An 18,742-nucleotide genomic window follows, 5' to 3' on the forward strand; every position below is an offset into this window, starting at 1 on the left:
TGATACCAATATAGGCTATAGACTAGCCTAGGATACCATATACCTTGCCCTTGCAATGAAAACACCGAATGCTATTGAAACATTAACAGTGTTATGCAACTCTTATAGGCTCAAGTTAACAGTGTTATGAGCCCACAAAAGGCCATAGGCCTATCAAACTCATAAGCATTAGAGTGTTGGCTATGAGAACATGGTTCATAATTACTTCTGTACTTCTAGTTATAACGGAGAATGAAGGAAACAGTGTGAATAAAAAGAGTAGCCGAACATTTCCTTAAATGCACTGAACATTAAAGACTACCTGTGTTAACTGTAATGTTGATTTAATCACCCATAGTTTACATTCTGAATATGACATGTAGGTGAATTCATCACTAGTTCAATGTGATTGTGAGTTGGCCTACACAACCTTCTAAAATTAATACTATATAAATCATTTCCAACTTCCCTTCATGTTTCACATTAATAGTGAATAGCTACAATAAATAGGATCAATTATAAACATAGCATTGTTTTCAAATGAATCATATCCATGTTATGGGTCTTGAAGAAAGAACTAGGCCAATGGGACTTGAAATGCCACATTGTTACAGAGCTACAGGGAATGAATGATATGAGTGGGTATTTCACATATTTACAATAATTGAAACCAGTAATATCTATCTTCCTAAACGTTACCCTCAGATAAGAGGCTAAGGCCATCCCCTTCACAGCAGCCATTCACCCCCCTCAGCCAGCCTACAACAGTGCAAAGTACATGTTAACTCCAAGGTCCTTCATTGACTTGTGCAGTTTGACCCGGGAGGCCCTGTTTGTTTGGCTCTCCCCGTCGTCTCATGTGGCACGATCTGTCCAAGCAACAAACTTCTATCTTTCTAGTTTGAATCTGTCCATCTTGCAAACACACACACACATACAGTACCAGTCAAAAGTTTGGACACACCTTCTTATTCTAGGGTTTTTCTTTATTTGAACTATTTTCTACATTGTAGAATAATAGTGAAGACATCAAAACTATTAAATAACACATATGGAATCACGTAGTAACCAAAAAAGTGTTAAACAAATCAAAATATATTTTTGATTTTTCAAAGTAGCCACCCTTTGCCTTGATGACAGCTTTGCACACTCTTGGCATTCTCTCAACCAGCTTCATGAGGTAGCCACCTGGAATGCATTTCAATTAACAGGTGCACCTTGTTAAAAGTTAATTTGTGGAACTTCTTTCCGTAATGCGTTTGAGCCAATCAGTTGTGTTGTGACAAGTTAGGGTTGGTATACAGAAGATAGCCCTATTTGGTAAAAGACCAAGTCCATATTATGGCAAGAACAGCTAAAATGAGCAAAGAGAAACAACAGTCCATCATTACTTTAAGACGTGAAGGTCAGTCAAGAACATTGGAAGTTTCTTCAAGTTCAGTCGCAAAAACTATCAATGGCTATAATGAAACTGGCTCTCATGATGACCACCACAGGAAAGGAAGGCCCAGAGTAACCTCTGCTGCAGAGGATAAGTTCAATAGAGTTACCAGCCTCAGAAAATGCAGCCCAAATAAATGCTTCACAGAGTTCAAGTAATAGACACATCTCAACATCAACTGTTCAGAGGAGACTGTGTGAATCAGGCCTTCATGGTCGAATTGCTGCAAAGAAACCACTACTAAAAGACACCAATAATAAGAAGAGACTTGCTTGGGCTAAGAAACACGAGCAATGGACATTAGACCGGTGGAAATCTGTCCTTTGGTCTGATGAGTCCAAATTTGAGATTTTTAGTTCCAACCGCCGTGTCTTTGTGAGACACAGAGTAGGTGAACGGATGCTCTCCACGTGTGTGGTTCCCACCGTGAAGCATGGAGGTGGTGGTGTGATGGTGCTTTACTGGTGACACTGTCAGTTATTTATTTAGAATTCAAAGCACACTTAACCAGTATGGCTACCACAACATTCGGCAGCAATACGCCATCCCATCTGGTTTGCGCTTAGTGGGACTATCATTTGTTTTTGAACAGGACAATGACCCAAAACACATCTCCAGGCTGTGTAAGGGCTATTTGACCAAGAAGGAGAGTGCTGAATCAGATGACCTGGCCTCCACAATCACCCGACCTCAACCCAATTGAGATGGGTCGGGATGAGTTGGACCCCAGAGTGGAGGAAAAGCTCAGCATATGTGGGAACATCTTCAAGACTGTTGGGAAATCATTCCTCATGAAGCTGGTTGAGAGAATGCCATGATTGTGCAAAGCTGTCATCAGAGCAAAGGGTGGCTACTTTGACGAATCTAAAATCTAATATATAAAACACTTTTTTGGTTACTACATGATCCATATGTGTTATTTCATAGTGTTGATGTCTTCACTATTACTCTACAATGTAGAAAATTGTGAAAATAAAGAAAAACCCTTGAATGAGTAGGTGTGTCCAAATGTTTGACTGGTACTGTACATGCGCACACACGGCCCATCATTTTGCAACATCGCTACACATGAACGCACAGACACACACACGTGTTCACTTGCGTGCACACACACCACACACAGGCAAATAAACTGAAAGAGGGTGTCATTTACCAATAAACAATACATAGACTTTTTCTTTCTCAATATATAGACCTGAAACAAAGACTGTAAAGCACAACGGATATAAAGCCTTTATCAAAAGTAAATCATATTTACAGGAGTAAGTGCTTTTTCACTGAGCCCTGATACCATATGTCAAAATAGCATGTACTAAAGTAGTTTGTAACTCAATTAGAAGCCTACATCATCAAGTATGACAAAAACTCTGGGTCTCATTTAGAGAATGATAGCCAAAGTTACGTACATGCAAATTATAGAAGGGTTAGAAACCCGAAACAAAATGAATCTCAACCCCACTAAATGCAAACTGTAAGGGTTCTTATTTACATTCAAACATCTGAAAATACCAATATGTTCCAACACACAATTGTACAAATTCACACAGTTGCTGTTAATCCCTCGTCCTCAGATCGTCTTTTCCTAGCTTCGTTACACTGTAACGTATTCCTTAAATGTCACCGTGAGGCAGTTTGTTGTAATATCCGTGATGACTATATTCCCAAGGAAAGGCTTGAATGAAGGAAACGGCTCCCCTTTCACAGTCTGTTCTGTTGTGATGGCCATTGGCAGTTTTGTCTGTTCTGCAGTCTTCTCCTCCTCAGCAGGAGCCACCTGTGTCTCTGTGGGAACTGGAGCCTCCCGCCTGGACCTCACACAGCTGAGGTCCATGGGCTCGTCCTGGTTAGACTCCAGGAAGTCGTAGTCCTGGTGGCCATTGTGGCTATGGTGGCCATTTTGGTCCATGGAGTTGCTTTGAGGTGGTGAGGACACAGTGCAGGGTGCACTGATACTCCGGGAGTTTAGAAACTGTTTACAGCCACCCCGGTCCTCGCCCTTGTCTGCCTCCGAAAGGTGACGTTTGAGGGCTGGAGAAGAGCGGTTTCCTGGCTGAGTCCTATGAACCCCCATCTCAAAGGGCCAAGGGGCAAGGTTAGGTTTGGTGGTCAGCTGCAGGGGCTGATCCTCTGTAGCCTCCTTCTGACCCCTGACATTGAAATGTTTATTCTGCTCTGTCGCACTAAGCTCCATTTTGGGTGAGTCGACCTTGTCAGCAGGACACTTAAATACGTTAGATCTGTTAGACCCTTTGTTGCAGTCTTTCGCGAATCCATTGGTGAGACCCAGTTTCTGGACGAGCCTCATCTTTTCAAGTTGATTTTCTGCAGCATCATCATTATTGTCCGGCTGTTCGTCAAGGTTCGTCAAGGGTTGTTCGTCAAGGGTTTCCACATCTCCATTTTTAATCCTCGCCGCCTGCATGCCGTTCTCCATGTACTTGCTCATGACAATGACGATGCGTCCGTTCTTGTTTTTGTTCTTGACGATCTTCAGCTTGCTGTCGCTGACACCGTTGGCCTTCAACAGCGGTGCGTCCTCTTTGTCCGTGGCCTTGCTCTGCTCCGATTCGCCACTGTGGCCATTGAGGTGAGCCGGAAGCTTCTTTAGCTCCATGGTGATATCTTTGACTTTGCTCAGGCAACCAGAGTCCTTGTCCCGGACCCACTTCTGCTGCAGCGCGGGAGGCAGGTTCCAGCTGTGGTTGGTGGGCAGTTCCGGAGCTTTGGTGGCCTCCCTTGGCTTCATGCACTGGGTGCTGTCGTACATCTTGGGGTCAGGCTGGTAGTGGTGATGTTTCTTGCTGTTGAGCTGGTAGTAGAGCTTCTTCTTTCCGTTGGCCTGCTGCTCGGCCTCCCTCTCCTTGGCCAGCAGGGGCTGGTACTGGTGGTGCTTCTTGCTGTTCAGCTGGTACTGCTGGGTCTGCGAGCGCACTGTCTGGATGGGATCCACTTTCTGCCGGTTGTCCTCGTCCAGGGTGGTCTCCTGAAGGCCTGAGAGGACGCTGGATCTCCGGGCAAAGGACGGGACCTGCGAAAAACACAGCTGTTGGTTAACTGATAGAGCGGACTTGTTGACATCCCCATTTCACTGATTTTCTCTCTGTAATGAAGGTTAGAAAAATGCTATCATCAAATGGTGTCCTCTAGATGACCTTTGGGTGAGTCCTGAGTCCTAAACTTGTGTTTAGTTCTGTGAGGGCCTTTCATACATAATTGTAACATTTATTTGATCAAATATATCGTAATACGGGAGTTAATTATCCCCTCCAAAATATGTGAAGACACACCTGGCCCATCAGGTGCTTTGGCTTTGGCCCTCTTTTGCGATATCCCATAAGCTGCTCGTATCTCTCCCTGTGAAAGACAGAGAACACCACCACGTCACTCAAACCATCCACAATAATGATAATGTACTAACAATAATGAAATACAGTAATGCAATGCAGTAATTTATGGGAAAATCCCGTGCACCATTTAATCCTAATTGGTGACATGAAACATCAGTGGAATACCCCTCAGTCATATCCCCATGTTTACCACTAGATCCTCTAACTGAACCCAGGAGACACCAATTACAAATGTCATACTTTATGTAGTGTAGGGCCTTCAGGCTTATATCCTTATTACTTGTTTACCAGGCTTTGCTGCTTATCAAAGGCCTTCTCCTGTCAAATATGGTATGGTTTAGGCCTGACTAAATCTGCATTACTCCAAAATAATTTCCACATGGAATTAATCGTTTTTAGTTCAACATTCAATCCATATAAGGATGGAATAGATTCAGGGCTTGAATTAACTACACATCTATAGACTATGTAACCGGTGGATAGGATATTTTTCCTATAGCCCACTGTTTCCCATGCTTTCTCAAGAGCAGTAATTCAATACCCAATGAGTACTGATGTCACCCCCCCCCCTTTCCTCCTTGCACACATCTAATTACAGTGGCGACTTCATATATTTTCATAGCCTGGTACTCTGCCCGGTGATGCCCCCCCCGGAGAGTCACGTAATTAGCTACAATAAAAACTCCCCCGTTTACAGACAGAGATAATGGCGAAAACAGACACCGCCCTCCGTCAACATTTTCCCTACTGAGTGACCTGTCTCTTTTAAAAGCTGGTTTGCGCACACTGCTGGAGAGAATGACGGCAAACCCGACCACAGGCCGAGTCACTGCATGGTTTTTGCGCCATAGTGCAGTTGTAGTTGTGTGTTCACGTCCAGAAAACCCCCCACAGGAGGTTTAGCAATTACCGGTGAATAGTAACGCTTATCCAGCAAACAAGGCATCTTGAAAAGGCACACGGTGTCTTCAAGCGGATGCTTCTACGGTTGTTACAGGGATATCGCCTATTACTAATTACTATTACAAATGACTAGTGCACTTTTTGTCTATCTAATGTTGTTATCAGTGCCCTTCTCATCCAATACATGCTGAGATGAAGCGGGGATGGGGGACAAGACAAAGCATGCAGTCAAGGAATGTTTGGCCCTGGTGTCTGCATAAGCATATAGCCTGTGAAAGATGATAGCCTATTGTGGTATGGGCAAACTAAAATCAAACCATCTATTGTTATAAGCCTAAGAATATCACATAGGGACAATTCAATGTCCAATATGGTCGACTACGAAATTGTAACAGTCATACCGCAATCTTTACAAAATGTTTTCAATCCGATTTGTGTGGTCACTGTGTAGGCCTGTTATTATAGGCCTACTGAGATTTAAAAAAAAAAAAATTAAAAACATTGTGATCGCATCATGTCCTTTTTAGGGCTTTTGAAAAGTTTTAACATTGCCATAGGAAAATGTAATTCAGTTAAGGCCACATTTTAGGCACACCACGAGATAGAAGTGGTGCGCTATGCCCGCACACGCACAGGCGCACACACAGAGCAGCGCCCCCCACCCCCATTGACTACGCAAGGTTGTCACGTCAAATCGAGTCTGTCAAACTCACCTGTTTTGGAAAGCGTCAAGCAGCCGCGGGTCGAGAATGTTTTCTTCTGGTTCCCACGTGTTATATCTATTGAGAGAGAGAGAGAGAGAGAGAGAGAGAGCGAGAGAGAGACAGAGAGAGAGAGAGAGAGCGAGAGAGCGAGAGAGAGAGAGACATTACTATCAACATCAACAGAGGTCGCCTTCTATCAACCATATATCAAATGTGGCCGTCATCCGCTTGGTTGCAGACAGAATCCATTGTAAAGTAGCTAGGCAACTTCTGTAATCAGGTTAGCTGTTAACAGTTAGCAGTCGGTCTTGACCAAATAGGCCCACATCAAAACATAAACATTATTGATAAATGTGTAGTAAAGTAAGTATCCTATACTCTGGAAATAGGTCATTATAAAGTGTTAATAACTGCTTGGAAGTATACTTCACAACGTCAACACAAGCAAAACAGCAACTCTCTGGGGTTCCTGAGGGTGATTAGGGTAACGTGGGGTAACAAGTCCCCGGGGTAACTGCCCCCCTATATTTCTCACACAAACCACGTTGTCACCCGTCTAATCTACATTTTTAAGTCACTCTAACAAAACGATTCTGAGGTAAGGTGATTTAATGATCGTCATTTCGAAAAACGTACAGATATATTCAAATTGCGTTAGATCTATACGCTTTTTATAGATATACCATTAGGGCAATCCAATGAAAAGAGGAACCTTACATCAAAACCTCATCATAGTGAGGATATTAATAGTGAGATGTGCAATGCCATTTTGTTAATATTTGATTTATTTAACTTAAATAAGATACCTAGATTTGAGCTTTTAAGAGTTAATTACTAGAAAATGTAATTGGGGGGCTAGTTACCTCACGTTACCTTCATTTTCGCTTAACACATCAATTTGTGATGGCATCCTAAGCGCCATCGATCGAATCAAACATTCGCTTCAACGCGCGCAAAGACGCACCCGCCACACACACACACACACTTGAAAACTTGAAATATTAATTTGCATTACTAAGGTAGTACTAAAGTATGCTATAGTATTTTAAAAGCGAACTTACTTTGGAGACCATCCTCGCCACTTGACTAGGTATTCCATCCTCCCCTATACGCAGATGAGAGAACATATTGGTTAATTTGACTATAAGCGGTTCTTTGACATTATAGTCTTACCTGCAAAAACACAACAACATCATTTACTTCCATCAATTACGCAATATATTGTATAGTGATACCAAAGAACCCTGTTTGTGGATATTGAGCAGTCATATATTTGAAGTGTTTTCAAACCTTTCGATTCCGCTTCTTCTCGATGCTCTCCACCGCAAAGACGTGCTCTCCCGCGGCGGGTAGCTCCATTTTCGATGCAAAGGGAAGGTTTCTCTTCCAATGCCTGTAGAAACTGTCACCCTTCCCGCTTTTGTGCTGTTTTTCCGTCGTTCAAATTGATACGGGAGATTTCCCTTCTCTCCGATCTTCCCTCTCTTTCCCTCTAGTCGGAATTCGTTGGCAGTGGCAGTGCGATCCGTTTTGCTTTGCACACGAGAAGGGGTTGCAGAAAAGTGTTCATGCAAAGAGCCATTGATGTGACGTCAGGAGGAGGAGGCGCTTTTGGGGGCTGGGGCAGTTTCATGCTTTAGCCCATGGATGTGTAGGGTGAAATGGAACTGCGAAAGAGGGTGCTATGAAAAGTAGAATATTGTGTTATGATATGTCAAATTGGGAATTGTAACTGAATGCCTTTTACGCATGTCATCCAAATGATGAAAAAAGGAATCAAGGATACCATTGCCTATGCTCCATGCCCATCTCCTTTGATCCATTTTAATTAATGTAGCCTGTTTGTTAACGTATCCGTTAACGCATTCACAAGTGTTACAAGTGTATGGTAGATATTTCTAAAGGACACAGCCCTGGTTTCCGTAAAGGCTGAAACCGATGGATAAATGAAGTGAACGTCATTGTGTGAGTGACTCATCATCAATAGGCCTACTGAAATTCAACTATGGGGTCCCACACCAAAACAAATATATGCAACAGTTAATTATGGGTATGTAGGCCCTATTGTAGCCCATAACTGAATGATACAATAAATGGTACCTTGAGCATTTAACCACGATAGAAAACAAGCATTATGCACACTGAAACAGTATGTGCAGCTAATTAAGCTATAGAAGATTGTATGAATCACTCCCCTATCTAATTTACACATTCTACTAATAATAACCATCATCACCCTCATAAGATTGTGATAACTGTAATATGGATTTCCCAGGTTATTTATGATCGTTTTCCAAAGACTTCACACAGGGATCTTTGATAGAATGTCCATGAACGTGAGCTTTGCTATGCGCCTTAGTGACTTGGCTACCATACCCAATGGCTGAGCAAGGACGCGTCGTGCCGGTAGTCATCTTCCATAAATATCTACCCTCTCTATCCATATTATCTGTCCTTCTTAATACAAGGTCACATGTAAGCCCTTTTCGAGCGCCAGTGTCGCGGTACGGGGGATCTAGTGAATTTTCTCTGCACATCAATGGCCCGTGGTTGTGTCAGAGATATCTAGGTCACATCAGTTAGTCTTAAACCCGGTTGGCATTTCTTCCACCGCGTTTATTTCTGCCATCCGACTATGACGGGCACCAGCCGCTGCGTTATCACTTGGGCGATAGACGCATGGGCCTACCTCTGGCACATAGAAAAGCCAACATAATGTGCTCTCTTTTTTTGCACCTTACAACAGCTCAGTTATTGCCGCTGGTGGTGGTTCGTGTGTGTCTTATGCCCGCTGTCTTTTTGAAACATGAAAAAAGGCTGGACATGTTGACAAGTAGGCTATAGTCACCGCACACGCACGGTTGTACATACAACGGTTGTACATGCACACACACACACGCGCACGCACACACGTCGATTTGGCTTGTCAAATGATCTGTTATATTGTATAAGCCTTACACATTGTAAAATGATTGGTATTTGTCTACATTGTTATTTATTTCGTTATATGTTTTCGGTATAAAGGCGGGAGCGTCGAGTATCATTTTAAACGTAAATAAAATTCAGCAGCGCAAGGGTTAAAGGAGAACAGTTCATGCAGGCGGCAATGTTCAGCCTATTGCAGACAGGCACGACTTCCTTTCCTTATAAGGCAATGAGCTCAAAACGCCAGACAAATATCACATGAACTAGTTGAACGACCAGATTCACAAGAGTATTTGCGCACAAATTCACTCCCATACCCACGCTGGCTATCAAAACATTCATTATTTTTCAATGGGTTCAAAGGAAAGACCACAAAGCATTGTCATTGTGGCTCGAGCAGCAAGCTTCGAGCCGTCACAAAAAAAACTGCAATTCTATAACATTCGCAATCTTCTTCGAAATAAATGAGGCATACCGTTGACTGCAAGGGCCACAATACTCAAATACACTTATTTTGATGAAAACCATTTGAAACGGAAGTTTTGCCATCTTTTTTAGTAGATACAGTATTCTCCAATGACACCTGACTCTTGATATGCCCATGGAAAAATCCTATTTGTATGTCACCAAAAGGCTGTGACTGTCGTATTACCTAACTTGTATAGGCTATGCGTAATATTACAATTTATGAGCCATATCAGTTAAAGATTTAACAATGGATGTAATTGGAATGATAAAAATGGACACCAACACATCATTTCCACTTCACTGTCTTTCAACTTGCGCATGACACATGTTTCAAAGGTTCAAGGGAACGCGATGCACGTGCAACCTTATTAATATGTTATCGTGTCCATGCAAACTCCATACGATGCTCATTCAATAACCCGACATATGAAGTGACCCTTTCAGCAACTGAAAGCTCAATGTCACTTATAAAAAAATCCAGCAAAGGGATCTACTTGACCAATCTGAGGAACAATTATATCATAGACTAGGCCTGCAGCATGTCATAACTGCAACCAGTCATTCCAAAACTACAGTAATTCGATGTTTATTAGGGGCATTTCTTATGAAGTCATCCCTGATGAACCTCTAACCCACAGAGATAACGCATGATTCATCTCACTATAATAAACCTATGTGAAACCCAGGTTCAATGTTGTATTGGAGATTTCCATTCTTACATAGAATGATGACCACACATGAGACTGCAAATAGCCTACCCATTTTCCTCTTAACTTTAAATGACAGTTTATGCATAAAGGACTTTCGAAGTCATTCATTTGTCTTGATAGAAAATGATGTTCCTGATAGCACAAGGCATACCAAATAGGTTTCAATGGACTGAGTGATCTATTTCATTTAGGTTACAGTTGCCATGGTTGTTGGGATGAACAACCAGATTGTATAAAGAATTTGAGAAGACTTGTAGTGTGATATGCCCTCCTTTCAAGTAAATCCTCTATTATATACGTCAAGCTTTTATAAAACAACTAATTGAATGCCTGACATGTACTTCATAGCCTCCATATGTCAAATGGGATTTCAACTAAATGTATTGAGCAAAATGAATAAACAAAATTAAACATATACACTTAAAACAAATGGTTCGATATAGTGCCATATATGGGTTCTTTGGCTCGTAACCAACCTTTATTTGAAGGTTCTATAAAGAATAATGCTCATAAGGTTCTAATTGGAACTTGTATGGTGCTATAAAGAGCCCTTTCCGAAGGTTCTATAAAGAACCATTAAAAAAAGGTTCTATATAGCTTCAAAAAATGATTTCGCTATGGTTAGAACCCTTTTTGAGACTGTATAGAACTATTTTCTTAATGGTTCTTTATAGAACCTTTATGGAAAATGGTTTTATAAAGAACATTTCTCAATCAACTCAAAGGCTCTTTGTAGAACCATACAGGTTTTTCTATTCTGGTTTAATAGCCATATTATATTGTTAAAATTCCATAGGTTTTATTATTGTGTTTATTAACAAGTTGAATCAGGTGTGATAGCTCTGGAACGGCTGGGGCTCTGGAACGGCTTTTTAGAAACAGACAACCATTACATTAGGTCTACAATAACGGGTCCAATGACATGCATTAGGTATGGGAGAGAGAAAAAGAGGAGTTATGTTAAGCAATGGGAAGTATAGGGGACATGGTTGGTCAGAAATTGAAATTATGGCCCTCAGAACAAGGGTAGGGGATGGTGCAGGGTAGGTACAAAGAAGAGGAGGGCATTCGGGTCAGGGGTTTTGAAGGGAATCGTTGCTGCATGTATGAATCTGTTTGAAGGGATGTGGGCAAGAGAGCAGGGAGAGCTAGGCAGTGTACAAAAGGGGCAGGATGTAGTGACAGGATTGTTTATACAACAGGGCGACATCTGAGTAAGATGACATTTAGCCTACATGTAGGAAATAAACTGACTTTATGTGAGTCAGAGAGAAGAAACCTGACAAAGATCAAATGACGAAGAGCTTAAATTACGACCAAGAAACTCTTGGGCTGTGTATGGAGAGAAGACATGAGAGTTTACACAAGAGGAAGGGACCAGGAATGAGGAATTTATTGTCCAAGTATGTAATGGTGGAGAATGATAAGAATAATAAAAATGATTTAGAACTGAAAGGGACTGTACAGGCAGGTGAATCAGGAAGAGTCTCAGGTGGATGTGACAGATGGGGGAAGGGATGAAGAAAGGTTTGAGAGTTGAAGCAGGAGAACAAAGTCTTGGCTTCGGCATTGACTAACTCAACTGGATAATATAGCATGGTGTTTACATAATATTTACACCATGTATATGCTAATTAGGTGGAATTAATGACACCTGTTAAACTCTTATAAACGATCACAATTTGGAAGACCAAACAAGTGGTTGCCAATGGAGGTCTTCATTCGGATCAGTGACTTTTATTCAAAACAATCATTTAAGTCCTCCACCCACATAGTAATCCTTACTTTCAATTACGAAATGAATCATTTCCAGGTTGGGGCACATTCTTATGGGAATAAAGAATCAAATGTACCACTGTGAGTGATGAATATCTCTATTGACCTTCAATATTCCGGTTATTCAAGAAACATCGGCTCTGATATTCAATCATTCATAGTAGGGACCATCACAAAGCTCTAAAATGAATAAACACATATGACTCATTCATAATGGCTTTTATGCCAGAGGACCGCTTTAGTAACGTCAAACAGCAGCCTTCCCAGCAGCCTTCACCAGACACGACGCAAGTCGTTTATGTCTCTCCACACGTCAGGGGAGAGAGCCACGATGTCACGATGACTCAACACCCTCCTTAGAGCAGGCAGAGTAATTGGTTGGGAGTCTACGGAGCAGCTCATGATGTCAGAGGCAGGTAACAATCATGACTTTTGAACAGTCAGCTGACTCACAGTTGAGAATGTTCTATTCATGTTTTTTCTTATTTTTCTCTCCCCTCTGCTTCGGTTCCGACAGGGACTAGTGACGTACTCTCTCCCTCCCTCTCCCTCCTCTCTCTGCGTCTGTCTGTCTGTCTTTCTCTCTCTCTCTCTCTCTCTCTCTCTCTCTCTCTCTCCATCTACCTCTCTCATCCCTCTCTACTCTCTCACCCCTCTCTGACTCCACACGGCCACACCAGATTAGACCAGTTCATCAATCGGAATATTGACCGGGCCTTTCGCGGTTTACGACCCCCCTCGCTCTTCGTGACGTACAAACTGCTTCTTCTGCTTCCATGGTAGCTCGGATCCTTTAAGCACCAGAACAATAAAAGCAGGAAATATTGTGAACGTCAACTATCAGAGTAAAAAGAAGACTATAGAAAGCTCCTGTTGGTTGTGTGGACGTTTGTGGTCGTTGGTGTGATGTATCGGTTCACTGGCAGCCAGGTGGGGTTAGTTGGCAGAAAGGGAGTGACTCCCTGGTCTTGGCCTACTATAATATAGCACCTCTGATGGCGAATGTTAACCGCCGCTAATCATGTGTCTGGCAGGGAGCGCCACAGACGCCATTTGTGTTGCCTGTCGGGGTCTGGAAGAGGCCCAGTGAGAGAGTGGTGCTGGTGATGGAGGGCCAGACAGGGTGAGAAGAACAGACTGGCCATAGATGGGAAGACAGACAGACTGGGCAAGGATGGGCAGACAGGCTGGGTAGGCAGATAGACATGTTGAGTGAGCAGACAAACAGACAGACCGGGAAGGCAGGCACACTTAGAAAAAAAGAGTTCAAAAAGGGTTCTTCGGCAGACCTTGTATGATAACCCTTTTTTGGTTCCAGGTAGAAGCCATTTGGTTCCAAGAAGAACCATTTCCCCAAGCGAAGAACCCCAAAAGACCTCTTTAAGAACCCTTTTCTAAAAAGGTTCTACCTGGGCCAAGATTACCTTCTGCCATAAAGATCTTGCAGAACTTTAAAAACCTCTGAAGAGAATTTTAGAAACCCCCACAGAGCTCTATAATCCTCATTCTCCTGTCACTACTGTATGGTTTCCACCCTGTCCGAAATATAACAACAACTGGAAGTTGAGTACTACATTAGTATACACCAGTTAAACTCCACCCTGGACATATATATATATAGGCTTTTTAACATTTTATTTAACCTTTATTTAACTAGGCAAGTCAGTTAAGAACAAATTCTTATTTACAATGACAGCCTACCGGGGAACAGTGGGTTAACTGCCTTGTTCAGGGGCAGAACAACAGATTTCTACCTTGTCAGCTCGGGGATTCGATCCAGCAACCTTTCGGTTACCGGCCCAACACTCTAACCTGCCGCCTAGGCTAGACTGAGAGTTTCCAGATCCACCATTGGAGATCCCCCAACATCCCTCTAGCCATGATGGTATCCTAGTGAATCCAGAAGTGACAGAGAGAGAGAGAGAAAGAGAGAGAGAGAGAAATTGAAAAAGAGAGACCCTGATAGGGACCAGTAGTCATTTACGAGAGAGAGAGAGAGAGAGAGAGAGAGGGAGAAGGGGGGATCTTAAGCTGAGGAGTAAGGGTCTAAGAGTGTATTCTATGTGCCTGTGAGTGTGTCTAAATGTTAGGAGCAGCCTGCAGCCACCCTGACAGGGCTCGATGGGGGATGATTAGGCTGTGCTGTCACACTGGCTGTCCATCCAGGCCCAGCCGAGTGCTGATGACTGCAACCACTGAGGAAGGATTATTATTAGCCCAACACAATGATTAGCAACCGTCTTAACGCCATGCTGTTCTCATTTCGGGGGGAAACTCATCCAAGATGGATGACCTGGGGCCGATTTGAAATGGAATATCCTTTCAGTTTAGGGAAGCTAATTGGGGAAGCTAGCTATCTAGCTGGCTAGCGTTGGTTACTGAGGTGGATAGTCCTGTACATGCTGTCCTACTTGGATATGACATTAATGTGAACTTATCCAGTATGTTTTGATGCAATGCTTTAGATTTCCATTTCCATTGACATGCTTTACATTTCTTTTTGTTGCCAAACCAGAGGAGCTGATGCTAAAATGTGAATATTCAATTGAATATTAAATCCAGTCCTATTAGATCTAATACGTTAGCTACAGTAGATACAGCTGTTTTTATCATATGGATCTCATTCAGGTGTTGTATTCTGTACATTAGATCCATTTGATAGATGAATTGTATTGTGGTGCCATAGTGTGATGCTTGGCAGCAGAATGAATGGCAGCAGTGGGGCTGCGTTTTCTGGCTCATTGCTCTGAAATGGCTCTCCTAGTGCCATTGTCACCGTTACTGCGGTGAGGAGGGAGTCTCTCTCTCTCTCTTTCTCGCTCTCTCTCTGTTCTTCCCTCTCTCTCTCTCCCTCTTTTTTTCTTTCCCAAGCAAGAAGCCCCCACGTCATCGTTTCCCTGGAGCTGTGAGTGGGGGATGGGAAGCAGAGATGGAGATAGGGAGGGAGGAGGGGGAGGGGGGGTCGATGGACAGGCTGCCAGGCTCGTGGGGAGGCGGCGGAATTCTGCAGGTTGCCACGGTGAGCCAGTCGATAGCGTATTGAGCACTTGGCTGCCGCAGAGCGTGCAGGAGTGAAGAAGAGGGAAAGAGAAGGAGAGAAAGAGAGGGAGAGCGAGAAAGAAAGAAACCGTGCGTCTGCCCTTCAGTGTCTGTAGCAGAGCCCATGCACGCATGTACGCACGCACACACACATACACACACCATTCAAAATCCATTATCTGTCCACTGCAGATATGAACCAGACCACATCAGTCCTGCTATAAGTTGGATTAAAGCGCAGCTCAATGGAAACTTATGTACGTGATCGCTTCCTTTCCTGGAGGTGCCAGATATCCTGTGTGTGTGTGTATGAGCCTAACACCCTCCTGTGTCATGCAAATTGTGAGTTCCTGGTCGGTCTGTGAGGAGGGAACAAGGCCATTGATTGGAGTACCTTACGCTGCGGCGCACGCTCCTCTCAATGGTGTCCTGTGGGGGAGCAAATTTGCCTATTTTGATTGAATTTTAATTTTCCGGAGGTGGTGCAGTGAGAGAGGGAGGGAGTAATGGGGCTTTTCATTTTCCCAGCGAAAACGGCGGCTGCCTCCTCCTCTGCGGCAAGGGAGTGGATTCATGAAAATGATGTTTTATGGAAAAAAGGATCATTATCATTCGATTTGGCAGAGCTGTTTTAAAATGGAGGGAAGCGGTTTGGCCAATTTTCAAACAAAGAAATAAGAAGTTGTCTACACAATGCCTGGTTTAACTAGGACAATAGGCTGTATTTGTTATACACACTATATTCTGACCAATAAAATGCTCTATTGGCTATAAGACTATTATCTATTGCCATATATGGGAAATGGAAGATCTTTCATTTTATTTGTATTATATTTTATATCATATAACACTATATATCAGAGTGGAACTGAATTACAGCCCACTAGTGCATTAACATTTGGCCTTTATCCTGGCTCTTTCTCATATAATTCATATATGTGGATTATATTGCATTTATTACATAATGACAATGCATGTTCTTTTTATCATATCTTTTTTGGTCATTAAAAAAATAAAACTGAATTATAGAGCACCAGTGGATTAGGGCTAGGTACTGAATAGTCCACTTCCTTTGGCCATTATCCTGGGTTTTTCTCATTGATTTTAATAGGACTTCCTACGTGAATCTGCCCTCATCCCAGCCCAGGGCTCTGGTCAAAAGTAGTGCACTATCGATGGAATAGGGTGCCATTTAGGATGCAGCCTTGGTATTCATCTTGACCTTATTCTTCTCTTGACTTTGCCTGCCTGCTTGGCTCTCCAGCTCTGGGCTTTTGACATGTGGCCACATTTTCTCCACTGTACATATCTCACCCTGGGTTACACAGAGAGAGAGAGAGAGAGAGAGAGAGAGCGAGAGAGAGCGAGACAGAGAGAGAGAGAGAGAGAGGGAAATATAAATGGAAGTTGGATTTCACCCATGTGCTGTATACGAGAGCGAGAGCAAAAGTGAGTGAGCGACAGAATGACGGAGAGAGCAAGGGAGAGAAAGAAAAAGACAGCGAGAGACAAACAGCGATCAAGCTCTGTGGATTGCTGAATGAACCATCCCATGGGACACTACACCCCTCTATGCCAGAGAACTGTCCCTGTATCCTTCCCTTCCCTGTATTCCTCTCCACGGGTCCCATCCAGCCTGCCCAGTCCCTCTCTTTCTGCCCAGTCCAGTCCAGTCTGTTAAAATCTCTATAAATAACCAAGTCCTGCCTTCTCTCACAGACAAAAGAGACAGACAGTTGGTGTTGCTGCTTCTGCTGGTGTTCCATTTCAATGCCTTCAATGCCCCCTCGCTCCCTGCCAGAGTTAGTAGGATGAAGGGGATGGAGGGACCACGAAACATCATTAAACCAATGGGTTCCTTTGATGGCTCGTCTGTTGTCTCCTGACCCCGTCTGCCCCCATTGTTTGTCCGGTAATCACGTTAACCAACACAGGCGCTGGCCCCGGCACGTTCCCCCGACAACAAACAGGTGGTCATTAGTGAGGGTCAAATTCGTTATGAGACGGCTGGCTTGTTACGACGTTGGAGATTGAGAGAGAGTGGAGAGAGACGAAGAGACTGGAGAGAGAGGACAGCGGGTGGACAGGGAAAGGGCCAGATGAGTGAAACGCGTAAACGTAAGCAGACACGGAGGAAAAACACATTAACACAACACGTAGGTGCACACACGAGCAGACAAATATACATGCACACACACACACACGTACACACACAAAAACAAACATATGCACATCAAATCAAATCAAAGTTTATTTGTCACATGCTCCGAATACAACAGGTGTAGACCTTACAGTGAAATGCTTACTTACAGGCTCAAACCAATAGTTCAAAAAAGGTTTTAGTTGAACAATAGGTAAGTAAAGAAATAAAAACAACAGTAAAAAGACAGTGAAAAATAACAGTAGCGAGGCTACATACAGACACCGGTTAGTCAGGCTGATTGAGGTAGTATGTACACACACACAACACACACACACACACACACACACACACACACACACACACACACACACACACACACACACACACACACACACACACACACACACACACACACACACACACACACACACACACACACACACACACACACATCTCTCAATGCGAGCCCTATACAAAAGCCAGTGGTAGAGCTGTTGGTCTTGGGCCAGTTGAGGGCTGTCTGCAGAATTATAACTCGGGGGCTTGTGCAAAGCTGTGCGGCCTGGGAGAGTAACACGAGACAAATTTGGCATGGACAGACAGCGCGCATTCACAGCTCACACACACACATATGCACACACAGGGCCACACGCGTACACACACACACACCGTGCACATACGCGTACAGACACACACACGTAGATGACACAAACCCATAGATACACACGTAGACACACACACACACACAAACACACAAACACACACACACACACACACACACACACACACACACACACACACACACACACACACACACACACACACACACACACACACACACACACACACACACACACACACACACACACACACACACACAGCGAGATCTGTCCCATAAATCAGAGGCCTCTCAAAGAGGGCCGGAAAACCAAGGACAGCTCAGACACGTGGAGCAGACAGACACAGCCAGGGAGGGCCTCTGGTCCCACGCCACCGTCTGGGAGAGTGTGTGTGTGGGGGTTCTAGTGTGTGTGTGTGTGTGTGTGTGTGTGTACGAGAGATTCTGATTTCATTTAGGATCCCCATTAGCTGACACCAATGGCAACAGTTGGTCTTACAGGGATCCGACACATAATTACAGACAAAAATACTTTTCAATTTATATACATTTAAAAACATGAACATGTAGACATTCCAGACTTAAACATTCCAGTGCCTTCAGAAAGTATTCATACCCCTTGATTTATTTCACATTTTGTTGTGTTACAGCCTGAATTCAAAATGGATTAAATATATTGTTTTCTCAT

At 43.3% G+C, this 18,742-nt stretch overlaps 1 protein-coding gene across 1 annotated transcript; it reads right to left on the reverse strand.

The window, feature by feature from the left end:
• Nucleotides 1-2,627: 2,627 nt before the first annotated feature.
• LOC115178172 (E3 SUMO-protein ligase CBX4) lies at nucleotides 2,628-7,994 on the reverse strand. Its single transcript, XM_029739228.1, has 5 exons — nucleotides 7,665-7,994; nucleotides 7,436-7,479; nucleotides 6,384-6,449; nucleotides 4,708-4,774; nucleotides 2,628-4,448 (listed from the first exon to the last, which is right to left on the reverse strand). The coding sequence occupies exons 1-5, from the start codon at nucleotides 7,731-7,733 to the stop codon at nucleotides 3,012-3,014; spliced, it is 1,683 nt and encodes a 560-aa protein (XP_029595088.1). The 5' UTR covers nucleotides 7,734-7,994; the 3' UTR covers nucleotides 2,628-3,011.
• Nucleotides 7,995-18,742: the final 10,748 nt, after the last annotated feature.

This window comes from Salmo trutta, chromosome 38, assembly GCF_901001165.1.
Source record: "Salmo trutta chromosome 38, fSalTru1.1, whole genome shotgun sequence".
In the NCBI taxonomy this organism is placed as follows: Eukaryota; Metazoa; Chordata; class Actinopteri; order Salmoniformes; family Salmonidae; genus Salmo; species Salmo trutta.

Excerpts from the sequence above, each read along its gene's own strand:
- LOC115178172 (XM_029739228.1), bottom strand. The coding sequence starts at position 7,733 with ATGGAGCTACCCGCCGCGGGAGAGCACGTCTTTGCGGTGGAGAGCATC. Across the intron at positions 7,480-7,664 it reads AGAAGAAGCGGAATCGAAAG|GGGAGGATGGAATACCTAGT; the intron begins GTTTGAAAACAC and ends ATCTGCGTATAG. Across the intron at positions 4,449-4,707 it reads CAAAGCACCTGATGGGCCAG|GTCCCGTCCTTTGCCCGGAG; the intron begins GTGTGTCTTCAC and ends TGTTTTTCGCAG.